The 14,260-nt window shown below is 48.7% G+C and overlaps 1 protein-coding gene across 6 annotated transcripts in view; it reads left to right on the plus strand.

The window, feature by feature from the left end:
- Positions 1-11,167: 11,167 nt before the first annotated feature.
- Positions 11,168-14,260, plus strand: part of LOC140740896 (uncharacterized) — a 51,765-nt gene continuing 48,672 nt past the window's right edge. The window contains exons 1-2 of one of the 6 annotated variants that reach the window (XM_073070511.1): positions 11,168-12,143; positions 13,168-13,203. In XM_073070511.1, coding sequence (XP_072926612.1) covers positions 12,015-12,143; positions 13,168-13,203 — 165 coding nt within the window. In that variant the 5' untranslated portion in view covers positions 11,168-12,014. Of the gene's footprint in view, positions 12,144-13,167; positions 13,279-14,260 lie in introns of all 6 variants that reach the window. The other 5 variants (XM_073070508.1, XM_073070513.1, XM_073070509.1 and 2 more) reach the window with 5 other exon arrangements.

Raw genomic sequence — 14,260 nt, forward strand, 5'->3', positions numbered from 1 at the left:
GGGTGAGTAGTGTTTTTATCACAGGGTGTGGGTGGGTAGTGTTTTTATCACAGGGTGTGGGTGTGGGAGTGTTTTTCCCATGGTGTGTGGGGTGAGTAGTGTTTTTATCACAGGGTGTGGGTGGGTAGTGTTTTTATCACAGGGTATGGGTGGGGGAGTGTTTTTCCCATGGTGTGTGGGGTTGGGTAGTGTTTTTATCACAGGGTGTGGGTGGGGGAGTGTTTTTCCCATGGTGTGTGGGGTGAGTAGTGTTTTTATCACAGGGTGTGGGTGGGTAGTGTTTTTATCACAGGGTGTGGGTGGGGGAGTGTTTTTCCCATGGTGTGTGGGGTGGGTAGTGTTTTTATCACAGGGTGTGGGGTGAGTAGTGTTTTTATCACAGGGTGTGGGTGGGGGAGTGTTTTTCCCATGGTGTGTGGGTTGGGTAGTGTTTTTATCACAGGGTGTGGGTGTGGGAGTGTTTTTATCACAGGGTGTGGGTTGGGTAGTGTTTTTATCACAGGGTGTGGGTGGGGGAGTGTTTTTCCCATGGTGTGTGGGGTGGGTAGTGTTTTTATCACAGGGTGTGGGTGGGGGAGTGTTTTTCCCATGGTGTGTGGGGTGAGTAGTGTTTTTATCACAGGGTGTGGGTGGGTAGTGTTTTTATCACAGGGTGTGGGTGGGGGAGTGTTTTTCCCATGGTGTGTGGGGTGAGTAGTGTTTTTATCACAGGGTGTGGGTGGGGGAGTGTTTTTATCACAGGGTGTGGGTGGGGGAGTGTTTTTCCCATGGTGTGTGGGGTGAGTAGTGTTTTTATCACAGGGTGTGGGTGGGGGAGTGTTTTTCCCATGGTGTGTGGGGTGGGTAGTGTTTTTATCACAGGGTGTGGGTGGGGGAGTGTTTTTCCCATGGTGTGTGGGGTGGGTAGTGTTTTTATCACAGGGTGTGGGTGGGGGAGTGTTTTTCCCATGGTGTGTGGGGTGAGTAGTGTTTTTATCACAGGGTGTGGGTGGGGGAGTGTTTTTCCCATGGTGTGTGGGGTGGGTAGTGTTTTTATCACAGGGTGTGGGTGGGGGACTGTTTTTCCCATGGTGTGTGGGGTGAGTAGTGTTTTTATCACAGGGTGTGGGAGTGTTTTTCCCATGGGGTATGGGTTGGGTAGTGTTTTTATCACAGGGTGTGGGTGTGGGAGTGTTTTTCCCATGGTGTGTGGGGTGAGTAGTGTTTTTATCACAGGGTGTGGGTGAGTAGTGTTTTTATCACAGGGTGTGGGTGGGGGAGTGTTTTTCCCATGGTGTGTGGGGTGGGTAGTGTTTTTATCACAGGGTGTGGGTGGGGGAGTGTTTTTCCCATGGTGTGTGGGGTGGGTAGTGTTTTTATCACAGGGTGTGGGTGGGGGAGTGTTTTTCCCATGGGGTATGGGTTGGGTAGTGTTTTTATCACAGGGTGTGGGTGGGTAGTGTTTTTATCACAGGGTATGGGTGGGGGAGTGTTTTTCCCATGGTGTGTGGGTTGGGTAGTGTTTTTATCACAGGGTGTGGGTGAGTAGTGTTTTTATCACAGGGTGTGGGTGGGGGAGTGTTTTTCCCATGGTGTGTGGGGTGGGTAGTGTTTTTATCACAGGGTGTGGGTGGGGGAGTGTTTTTCCCATGGGGTATGGGTTGGGTAGTGTTTTTATCACAGGGTGTGGGTGGGTAGTGTTTTTATCACAGGGTATGGGTGGGGGAGTGTTTTTCCCATGGTGTGTGGGTTGGGTAGTGTTTTTATCACAGGGTGTGGGTGGGGGAGTGTTTTTCCCATGGTGTGTGGGGTGAGTAGTGTTTTTTATCACAGGGTGTGGGTTGTGGAGTGTTTTTATCACAGTGTGTGGGTGGGGGAGTGTTTTCCCATGGGGTATGGGTTGGGTAGTGTTTTTTATCACAGGGTGTGGGTGAGTAGTGTTTTTATCACAGGGTGTGGGTGGGGGAGTGTTTTTCCCATGGTGTGTGGGGTGGGTAGTGTTTTTATCACAGGTGTGGGTGGGGGAGTGTTTTTTCCCATGGGGTATGGGTTGGGTAGTGTTTTTATCACAGGGTGTGGGTGGGTAGTGTTTTTATCACAGGGTATGGGTGGGGGAGTGTTTTTTCCCATGGTGTGTGGGTTGGGTAGTGTTTTATCACAGGGTGTGGGTGGGGGAGTGTTTTTCCCATGGTGTGTGGGGTGAGTAGTGTTTTTATCACAGGGTGTGGGTGTGGGAGTGTTTTTATCACAGGGTGTGGGTTGGGTAGTGTTTTTATCACAGGGTGTGGGTGGGGGAGTGTTTTTTCCCATGGGGTATGGGTTGGGTAGTGTTTTTATCACAGGGTGTGGTTGGGTAGTGTTTTTATCACGGTGTGGGTGGGGAGTGTTTTTCCCATGGTGTGTGGGGTGAGTAGTGTTTTTATCACAGTGTGTGGGTGGGGGAGTGTTTTTTCCCATGGTGTGTGGTGGTAGTAGTGTTTTATCACAGGGTGTGGGTGGGGGAGTGTTTTTCCCATGGTGTGTGGGGTGAGTAGTGTTTTTATCACAGGGTGTGGGTGGGGGAGTGTTTTTCCATGGTGTGTGGGGTGAGTAGTGTTTTTATCACAGGTGGTGGGTGGGGGAGTGTTTTTCCCATGGTGTGTGGGGTGAGTAGTGTTTTTATCACAGGGTGTGGGTGGGGGAGTGTTTTTTCCCATGGGGTATGGGTTGGGTAGTGTTTTTATCACAGGGTGTGGGTGGGTAGTGTTTTTATCACAGGGTGTGGGTGGGGGAGTGTTTTTCCCATGGTGTGTGGGGTGAGTAGTGTTTTTATCACAGGGTGTGGGTGGTAGTGTTTTTATCACAGGGTGTGGGTGGGGGAGTGTTTTTCCCATGGTGTGTGGGGTGAGTAGTGTTTTTATCACAGGGTGTGGGTGGGGGAGTGTTTTTATCACAGGGTGTGGGTGGGGGAGTGTTTTTCCCATGGTGTGTGGGGTGAGTAGTGTTTTTATCACAGGGTGTGGGTGGGGGAGTGTTTTTCCCATGGTGTGTGGGGTGAGTAGTGTTTTTATCACAGGGTGTGGGTGGGTAGTGTTTTTATCACAGGGTGTGGGTGGGGGAGTGTTTTTCCCATGGTGTGTGGGGTGAGTAGTGTTTTTATCACAGGGTGTGGGTGGGGGAGTGTTTTTATCACAGGGTGTGGGTGGGGGAGTGTTTTTCCCATGGTGTGTGGGGTGAGTAGTGTTTTTATCACAGGGTGTGGGTGGGGGAGTGTTTTTCCCATGGTGTGTGGGGTGAGTAGTGTTTTTATCACAGGGTGTGGGTGGGGGAGTGTTTTTCCCATGGTGTGTGGGGTGAGTAGTGTTTTTATCACAGGGTGTGGGTGGGTAGTGTTTTTATCACAGGGTGTGGGTGGGGGAGTGTTTTTCCCATGGTGTGTGGGGTGAGTAGTGTTTTTATCACAGGGTGTGGGTGGGTAGTGTTTTTATCACAGGGTGTGGGTGGGGGAGTGTTTTTCCCATGGGGTATGGGTTGGGTAGTGTTTTTATCACAGGGTGTGGGTGGGGGAATGTTTTTCCATGGTGTGTGGGGTGAGTAGTGTTTTTATCACAGGGTGTGGGTGGGGGAGTGTTTTTCCCATGGGGTGTGGGGTGAGTAGTGTTTTTATCACAGGGTGTGGGTGAAGGAGAGTTTTTTCCCATGGAGAGTGGGTTGTGGGAGTGTTTTTTTCCACAGGGTATTTTTCCTGTGGGATGTGGGGTGGGGAGTTTTGTTTTCCACCAGGTGTGGGGTGAAGGAGTGTGTTTTCCCACAGATTGTTGGTTGGGTGAGTGTTTTCTTCCCATGGGGTGTGGATCGAGGGAGTTTTCTCCCCCATGGGTTGTGGGTCAAGGCCAGGTTTTCTTCCCACAGGTTGTGGGGTGGAAAATTGTATTTTCCCGCAGGGTATGGGGTGAGGGAGTGTTTATTTCCCGGGGGAGTGGGGTGTGGGGGAGACTTTTCTCTTGCAGGGTGTAGGGTAAAGGAGTATTTTCACTGGGTATGGAGTGAGGGAGTGTTTATCCCCATGTGGTGTGAGTTGGCGGCATGTTTGTTCCCTGCGTGATGTGGGATGGGGGATGTTTTTTTGCAGTGGAGTTGGGTGGCAGAGAGTTTACTCCCATGGGCTGAGGGGTGGGGATGTGTTTTTCCCACAGGATGTTGGGTTGAAGTGTATTTTTTCCCAGGAGATGTGGGGTGGGCTACATTTTATCCATGGGATTTGGGGTGGGAGGAGTGTTTTCCCACATGGTGTGGGATGGGGGAGTGTTTTTCCCCATGGGGTGTGGTGTAGGGGTGTGTTTTCCCCCAGGGTGTCAGGTGGGGTTAGTTTTTCCTTCTTTGGGTGGGTGAGTTTTTTCCCATGGGGTGTGATGTGGGTGGGTGTTTTTTTCCCACAGGAGCTGTGGGTTGAAGGAGTGTTTTTTCACATGGGGTGTGGATTGGGGTACTGTTTTCTCCCGTAGCATGTGGGTGTTGGAAAGTTTTTATTCCACGGTCTGTGTGGTGAGGGAATATTTTTCCCAGGGGTGTGGGGTGGGGCGTGTTTTCTCCTAGGGGTGTTGGGTGGTAGAGTGTTTATTCCCACATGATGTGGGGTGAGGGATTGTTTTTCCATGAGGTTTGAGGTGTGGGAGTGCTTATCCCACGGTGTGTGGGGTGAGGGAGTTCTTCCCATGGGGCATGGGTTGGGAGAGTGTTTTCCCCACAGGGTGTCAGCTGTGGGAGTTTTTTTTTCACCAAGATGCTTGGGGTGAACAAGAGTTTTTCCCATTGGGTGTGGGTGTCGGAATGTTTTTTTCCCACTGGGTGTGGGTCGAAGGAGTCTTTCTTTCCACGGGGTATGGTTTGGGGGTGTGGGATGGTTGTGCTTTTTCCACAATGTGCGGGGTGGGGCATGTTTTTCCCATGGGGTGCTGACGTGTGTGGGATGGTTGACAGATTTTTCCCATGGCTACGGAGTGAGGGGGTGCTTTCCCCCACAGGATGTGGGGTGGGGGGTGTTTTCCCATGGGATATGGGTGGAATAGTTTCTCCTGCGGGGTGTGGACTGAGCGAGATTATTTTCCCATGGATGTGGGTTGGGAATGTATTTTTTTCCAGATATGTGATGGGATTTTTTCCAAGTGATTTGGGGTGGGGAAGTGTTTTATCCTACATTGCAATATCTTTTTCCCCACGGGATGTGTGGTGGTGGAGTATTATTCTTATGGGGTTTGGGGTGGGGTGTCAGAATGATTTCCCATGGTTTATGAGGTTGGGGGATGTTTTTCCCATGGGCAATGGCATAGGCTCGTGTCTTTTTCCATGGGGAGTGGGGTAGGGGAGTGTTTTTTTACCCACAGGATCTGGAGTGAAGTGTGTCTTTTCCCATGGGGTGTGTGGTGGAGGAGTGCCTCTTTCTCATGGGGTTGTTGGGTGGGAGCTTTTTCCCCACAGGCTGTGGGTGGTGGATGTTTTTCCCATGAGGTGTGGGGCACAATATTGTTTTTTCCCCACAGGGTATTGGTCGGGAGAGTGTTTTCTAAAAACAAGGTGTGGGGTGAGCGAGTATTTTATTCGCCACAGTGTGTGGAATGGGTGACTGATATTTCCCAAGGCTATGGAATGAGGGAGTGATTTTCCCCATGCTGTGTGGTGTGGGAATGTGTTTTTCCCCACAGGATGTGAGGTGGGAGAGTATTGTTTTTCCACGGGTTGTGTGGTGGGGGAGTGTTTTTCCTATGGGGTGTGAATTGGGGGAGTTTTTTTCCATAGAGGTGGGGTGGAAGTGTATTTTTCCCAGGGGATGTGGGATGGAGGAAATTTTTTCCACAGGATTTGGGGTGAGGGCAGTATTTTCCCCACTGAGTATGGTGTGGGATAGAGTTTTTCCCACAGAATGCCGGTGTTTTTTCTCACAGGGTGAGTTAGGGGAGTGTGTTTCCTACAGGGTGTCAGGTGGGGGAACTGTTTCTTTCATCATGGTGTTTCGGGTGGGTGAGTGTTTTCTCACAGACTGCGTGTGGGATGTGCTGAGATTTTCCACATGGAGTGTGGCTTAAGGAAGTGTTTTCTTCCCATGGGATGTGGGTTGGGGAGAGTTTTTTTTCATGTGGTGTGAGGTGATGGAGTGTTATTTCTCCCAAGAGGTGGTAGAGTGTTTTCCCAGCGGTGTGTGGGGTGGGGAATTTTTTTTCAGAGGCTGTGGAGAGCAGAAGTTTTTTTCCCTACAGGGTGTGGAGTGGGGTAATGTATTTCCCATAGGTATGTGAGGTGAGGGGGTGATTTATTTACCACGGGGTGTGGGATTGGGGAGTGTTTTTCCCACAGGGCATGAAGTCAGGGAGTGTTCTTTTTCCCAAGCGGTAGGGAGAGGGGAAATGTTTTTTTTCACACTGGATATGGGGTGAGTGAGTTTTTCCCCACAGAGTGTGTGGTGTGGGAAGTGTTTATTTCCACGAGTTATGAGGTAAGGAAGTGTTTTTTCCCTGCTGGATGTGGAGTGGGGGGCATTTTTTCCCACGGGTATAGGGTTAAGAGGGTTTTTCTCACAGGATGTCAGATAGGGGTGTGATTTTATCCCATAGTCTGCGGTGTGAGGGAGTATTTTTTCCCATGGGATGTAGGGTATGGGAGTGATTTTCCCCATGGGATGTTGGTTGAGGAAGTGTTTTATTCCCCATGGTGTGTGGTTTGGGAGTGTTTTCCCATGGAGAGTGGGGTGTGGAGTGTTTTTTTTCCCCACTGTGTGGGGTGGGGGAGTCTTTTTTCCCCCACAGGGTGTGATGTAAAGGAGTGTTTTTCCCACACAGTGTGGGGTGGTGACATGTTTGTTTCCGCGGGGTGATGGGTGGGGTGTGTATTTTCCCAAGGACTGTGGGGTGAGGGAGTGTTTTTCCAATGTGGTGTAGAGTGAGAGGGTGATTTTTCCACTGGGGTGTTGGGTGAAGGAGATTTTTTTTCCCAGGGGGTATGTGGTGTTGGGAGTGTTTTCCCCATAGGGTGCTGAAATGTTTTTTCCCCACAGGGTGAAGGGTAAGGGATTTTTTTTGCTGCAGGATGTGGGGTAGGGAGTGTTTATTCCACCGGGTGTGTGGTGGCAGAGTGTTTTTCCCACGGGGTGTGGGTATGGTAGCGCTTTTCCCACAAGTTGTGGGTTGGGTGAGTATATTTTCCTCACTGAGAGTGGGGTGGGTGAGTATTTTTTCTCATGGGGAGTGGGGTGAGGAAGTGTTTTTCTCACGGGGTGTGGAGTGGGGGATTATTTTTTCCCCCATGGGTTATGGTTTAGGGGAGTGTTTTTCCCACAGGATGCCAGGTGGTGTGATGTGGGTGAGTATTTTTTCCCTCGGGGTATGGGTTGAAGGAGTGTTTCTTCCCACGAGATGTGGGAAGTGTTTATTCACATGGCATGTGGTTTGAGGGAGTGTTTTTCCCACAGGGTGTGGGTGTGGGAGTTTTTTCACATGAGATGTAGTTCAAGGGAGTGTTTTCTTCTGTTGGGGAATGAGGTTGGGGTGTGTTTTTTCCACGTGCTGTGGGGGTGAGGGAATGTTTTCCCATGGGTTGTGGCAGTGTTTTTCCCACGTCATTTGGCGTAGGGTGGTGCTTTTCCTGTAAGGTGTGGGGTAATGGAGTGTTATTTTTCCCCATGGGGAGTGGGAGAGGGAGTGTTTTTCCCATGGGGTGTGGGGTGGGGGTGATTTCCCCTACAGGCTCTGTGTGAAGGATTGTGTTTTCCCGTGGGATGTGGGGTGGGACATTGCTTTTTTTCTTATGGGGTGTTGGGTATGACAGTGCTTTCCCCCACAGGGTATTATCTCTGTGTGTTTGCCCTACTGAGGTGCAACACCTCACATTTATCTGGGTTAAACTCCATCTGCAAATTCTCAGCCCCTATCTGCAACTGATCTATATTGTACTGTATTCTTTGCCAGTCTTCTACACAATCCACAACTCCACCAGTCTGTATCATTGCAAACTAACCCACCCATCTACACTTTCATCCAGGCCATCTGTATTCATCACAAACAGCAGACGTCCCAGCACAGATCCCTGCAAAACACTTCTCATTACAGACCTCCAGCTTGAGTAAGTCCCTTCAACAACTACACTTTGTCTTCCATGCACAAGGCTGTTCTGAATCCAAACAGCAGAATTTCCACGGATCCCATGCATCTTAATCTTCTGGATTAGCTTCCCATGAGTGACTTTGTCAAATGCCTTATCTCTACACTGGCTTTGCAGGAGAAGCCAGAGCATGTAGTGGATGGTTGCCTCTCTGACTGGAAGCTTGTGACCAGTGGTGTGCCTCAGCAATTGATGCTGGGTCTGTTGTTTATCATTTATATCAACACTCTTAATGATAATCTGTGAAACCGGATCAGCAAATTTGTCGATGATACCAAGATTGGGGGCATAGTGAACAGTGAGGAAGACAGTCAAAGTTTGCATCAGAATCTGGACCAGCTGGAAAAAAGGACTGAAAATTGGCAGATGGAATTTAAAGTAGACAAGTGTGAGGTGTTGCACTTTGGGAGAACCAACCAGAGTAGGGTTTACACAGTAAACGGTAGGACACTAAGGAATGCGGTAGAACAGAAGGCTCTGGGAATACAGATCCATAATTCACTGAAAGTAGTGTTACAGGTAGGTAGGGTTGTTTAAAAAAAAACTTTGGCATATTGGCCTTCATAAATCACTGAGTACAGGAGATGGGAAGTCATTTCATCATGGCTGATCCAATTTTCCTCTCAGCCCCAATCTCCTGTCTTCTCCCTGTATCAATTCATGCCCTGACCAATCAAGAATGTAATCAAGAATCTTGTACGTTCCAAGGAATACAGTCCTAACCTATTCAATCTTTCCTTATAATTCAGGTCCTCCAGATCCGGCCACATCCTTGTAAATTTTCTCTATACTCTTTCAGCCTTATTGTCAAGAAAACAACCTCTCCCTCAATGTCACAAACACAAAGGAGCTGGTTGTGGATTACAGGAGGGATGGAGACAGGCTCACCCCTATTGACATCAATGGATCTGGGGGGTGAGAGGGTGAACTGCTTTAAGTTCCTCGGTATACACATCACCAAGGACCTTACTTGGTTCTATACATACCAGTTTTGTGGTGAAAGAAAGCACAACAGCGCCTCTTTCACTTCAGATGGTTAAAGAAGTTTGGCATGAGTCCCCAAATCCTAAGGACTTTCTTCAGGGGAACAACTGAGAGCATCAGTACACAGTACACTGCCTGATAGGGGAACTGTACTTCCCTCAATCGCAGGATTCTGCAGAGAGTGCTGCAGACAGCCCAGCGCATCTGTAGATGTGAACTTCCCACTATTCTGGACATTTACAGAGACATGTGCATAAAAAGGGCCTGAAGGATCATTGGGGACCCAAATCACCCCAGCCACAAACTATTCCAGCTGCTACCATCTGGGAAATGGTACTGCAGTATTAAAGCCAGTAACAACAGGCTCTGGGACAGCTTCTTCCACCAGGCCATCAGACTGATTAATTCACACTGACACAATTGTATTTCTAAGCTATACTGACTGTTCTGTTGTATATCTTACTGTAATACTATTTATTACAAATTACTATAGTTCGTACATTGCACATTCAGATAGAGACGTAATGTGAAGATTTTTTACTCATGTATATGAAGGGTGTAAGAAATTAAGTCAATTCAATTCATATCTTTCCTGTAGGTAGTTGACCAGAACTGCATACAGTGCTCTAAATGAGGCCTCACCAACATCTTATAAAGCTTCAACATAATATCCCATCTCCTGTACTATATACTTAATACTAAATAGGCCAGCATGCTGAAAGCTTACTTTACAACCCTGTCTACCTGTGACACTACCTTCAATGAATTATGTACCTGTATTCCCAGATCCCCTTGTTCTACCACTCTCCTCAGTGCCCTACCATTCACTGTGTAAGACCTACCCTTACCCTACCAAAGAACAATGCCTCACATTTGCTTGCATTAAATTCCATCTGCCATTTTTTAGCCCATTTTTCCAGCTGGTCCTGATCCTGTTGCAAACTATGATAGCCTTCCTTGCTGTTCGACCCGAAACGTTGACTGTACTTTTTTCTATAGATGCTGCCCAGCCTGCTGAGTTCCTCCAACATTTTGTGTGGGTCGCAAGAACCTGCAGCAGATAGTGAGGTCGGCTGAGAAGATCATCGGGGTCTCTCTTCCCACCATTACAGGCATTTACACCACATGCTGCACCCGCAAATCTAATAGTATTGTGAAGGACCCCATGCACCCCTCACACAAACTCTTCTCCCTCCTGCCATCTGGCAAAAGGTACCGAAGCATTCAGGCTCTCATGACCAGACTGTTCAACAGTTTCTTCCCCCGAGCTATCAGACTCCGCAATACACAGAGTCTAGACTGACATCTACATCATTTATTTTTATATTGTAATTTGTCCCCTACTGTGCCCATTGTCTTGTTTATAAAATTATTGTTCTGCCCTGCACTGTTCTGTGCACTTTATGTAGTCCTGTGCAGTTTTTATGTTTTACGTAGTCTAGTGTAGCCTTGTGCTGTCTTGCATAGTCTAGTGTAGTTTTGTGTTTTAAGTAGCACCAGGGTCCTGGAGGAACGTTGTCTCATTTTTACTGTGTACTGTACCAGCAGTTTATAGTTGAAATGACAATAAACTTGACTTGTGTTGCTCGGATTTCCAGCATCTGCAGATTTTCTCGTTTGTGAGGACAGAACAGTGTTACACAGGTAGGACAGTGCAATTTTACACAGGTGGGTGTGACACAGGTAGAACAGTGCAGTTTTACACAGGTGGGTGTTACACAGGTAGGGGAGTGCAGTTTTACACAGGTGACACAGGTATAGGAGTGCAGTTTTACAGGTGCATGTTAAGAGGTAGAGGAATGCAGTTTTACAGGTGCGTGTTGAGAGGTAGAGGAATGCAGTTTTACACAGGTGGGTGTTGAGAGGTAGGGGAGTGTAGTTTTACACAGGTGACACAGGTATAGAAGTGCAGTTTTACAGGTGCATGTTAAGAGGTAGAGGAATGCAGTTTTACAGGTACGTGTTGAGAGGTAGAGGAATGCAGTTTTACACAGGTGGGTGTTGAGAGGTAGGGGAGTGCAGTTTTACACAGGTGACACAGGTATAGAAGTGCAGTTTTACAGGTGCATGTTAAGAGGTAGAGGAATGCAGTTTTACAGGTACGTGTTGAGAGGTAGAGGAATGCAGTTTTACACAGGTGGGTGTTGAGAGGTAGGGGAGTGTAGTTTTACACAGGTGACACAGGTATAGAAGTGCAGTTTTACAGGTGCATGTTAAGAGGTAGAGGAATGCAGTTTTACAGGTGCGTGTTGAGAGGTAGAGGAATGCAGTTTTACACAGGTGGGTGTTGAGAGGTAGGGGAGAGTAGTTTTACACAGGTGACACAGGTATAAGAGTGCAGTTTTACACAGGTGCGTGTTAAGAGGTAGAGGAATGCAGTTTTACACAGGTGGGTGTTGAGAAGTAGAGGAATGAAGTTTTACACAGGTGGGTGTGATTTTAAAGATTAGTTCAGTAAAGTTTCGATCCAAACTAGTCCCAATGTACAATCCAGAGAGGAATATTGCCCCAGTGTAGAACCAACGCCGACTCTGGGATGTGGTCCGAGACTAGTGAGTGGGACAGGGAGAAATGAGCAGGTGACGTACAGGAGACGGGGCCGGGCTTGAGTGGTGAAGGGAGGTCAGGCTAAGAGACCGAGACAGGCTGCATACCGGACCACCGGGGATGGGTTCTGGGCCCGAGGCACTTTCAGTTCTTCAAGTCCCTTCCAACTATCAGAATCCAGTCCTACAATAGTCCCCTCAGATTCTATCCTTTGACAATCCGGAGCAGTCAGGGCCTCGAAGGCGGAGAACTGCTCCCTGCTGGCGGGGATCGGGGTATCAAACCTGGCCTGCGGGACTGGGTAGCTGCGCACGCGCGGTCCGGCGGGCTCCGGGTCACGTGACCCTGGTTGTCAGGGTGACGAGAAGAACGCCATGCCGCTGAGCTGCCCCGGGGAGGAGATCGCGGAGAGGCCGCCCGCCGATCCACTGGGGGTGGAACCGCTGAAGGGAAGCGGCCCAGGCCCGAGCTGCCATCACCGCGAGCAGCAGAGGCTGACACAGGTAGGCCGGGAAGGACCGGCACCAATCTCTCCGCCTTATCCCCACCACACGTAACCGCCCTTAACCTGTACTACACCCCAACCCCACAGCCTCATGCCCACCCTCGCTTATACTCTCTAAACTTTAGTTTGGCCACGCTAGCATTGTCTGTCGTGTTGAGGCTTTGGGGAGGGTTACCAGCATGCTGCCTGCTAGGAGAGGTTAGACAATCTAGGGTTGTTTGCTCTTGAGCCGTGAAAGCTGAGCAAAGATCTGATAGAGGTTTGTCAGAATATGAAACAAATAGATAGTGAAATTAAAGTCTTTTTCCCCATGGTTGGAAAATCTAAATATGAGGGCGTAGCTAAAGTGAGAGGGGTAAGTTTAAAGGAGATTTACAAACGGTACATGGCAAATAAGGCTGTCGTGTGAGTAGTGGAGGCAAAGGTGGATGCTCGTGTTTAAGAGAGAGCTTGGCAATGTGCACGCAGTCGTATATTTTAAATTGGCATCATGGTTGGTACAGACCAACCATGCCCTGTACTGTTCTGTGTTCTATACATAAACAACCTGGATATGGATGTGAGTGACATGAGCTGTAAGTTAGGGTTAGGAGTGGCACCTCAAGAGTTGTCAGTCAACGTAGACCTGCCTTGGGGATCAGAGTTTACTCCCTAAGCCTCCCCATGTGTGGGAATAGCCATTAGGCATCGCAGGATTGAGTCAGAGATTACCTTCTCCTCGATCAGTTGCCAAACATGGCTGACGAGCCTCATCTGCCAGATGGGGTAGACTGCAGGAAACATTCCCCAAATCAGTGTTGGATAAAACTAGTAGACACAAATTTCGGGTACCAGGGAAGAGATTTTGAAGGAATCTGAATGGGACCCTTCTCACCCAGCAAGTGTATATGTTGCACTGGCTTGGAGAGAGGTGGGTAGTGAATGTACATGTGGGGAGGGGAGGTGTAGGAAGGCTGTGTGGGGTGGGTAGAGGAGGTGTCAGGTACCCTGTGAGTCTCTAATGCAATTATGTCTGTGTGCAGATTCCATTCAGGGACTTCCATGGCCATACTCAGCAGGTGAGCTCCTGTATGTTCTGCTTCAGTGACACGAGGTTTCTTACATCTTCCTTTGATGAAACTGCAGTCCTCTGGGTAAGAGTCCTTTTTCTGTGTTCATCCATTTTACCATGAGTTGTTCAACTGCTGGGTGTCCATTGTTTGAGTAAAGTGTGGATTCCTCCTCCTGCAGCCCTCCCTCCCCAAACCAATATTTCACTGAGCAGTGTGCAGGACCCCGAGCTGTCTCTGTTGTCTCACCCCACTCTCACCCTCAGAGGTTGCTAGGCAGTGATGGGTAGCAGAACGGACTCCACGCTTCTGCCCCTCCTGCAATTGTTTGACCTCCCTATCCCTCTCCCTGTCCTTCACCCTCACCCTCTCCCCAGCCCTCATCCTCACCATCATCCCCTCCCCCTCCACCCTCCCTCACCCTCGATCTCCCTCACCCCTCGATCTCCCTCACCCCTCGATCTCCCTCACCCCTCGATCTCCCTCACCCCTCGAGCTCCCTCACCCCTCTCTCCCCTCTCCCTTCCTGTCTCTGTCCCTCTTGTCCATGTTTTATTTTTAATTTTATTTCGAAGTTCAAAGTGAATTTATTATCCAAGTGCATGCATGTCACCACATACAGTCCTGAGATTTGTTTTCATGTGGGTATGCTCGATAAATCCGTAAAATAATAACCAGAACAGAATCAATCAAAGACCACACCACGCACAAAGTGCTGGTGGAACACAGCAGGCCAGGCAGCATCTATAGGAAGAAGTACAGTCGATGTTTTGGGCCAAGACCCTTCGTCAGAACTAACTGAAAGAAGAGATAGTAAGAGATCTGCAGATTTCCTCGTGTTTGTGTTTTTAAAGACCGCACCAGCTTGGACATTCAACCAGTGTGCAAAAAGCAGCAATATGTCCAAATACAAAAGGAATTAAAAAAAGGAATAAATAATGAGATAAAGAGTTCTTGAAAGTGAGTCCATTGGTTGTGGGAACATTTCAGTGATGAGTGGGCCAAGTGAAGGTGAATGATGTTATAGACAATTGGTGCAGGAGCAGGCCATTCGGCCCTTTGAGCC

Source organism: Hemitrygon akajei, chromosome 17 (assembly GCF_048418815.1).
Source record: "Hemitrygon akajei chromosome 17, sHemAka1.3, whole genome shotgun sequence".
NCBI lineage: Eukaryota > Metazoa > Chordata > Chondrichthyes > Myliobatiformes > Dasyatidae > Hemitrygon > Hemitrygon akajei.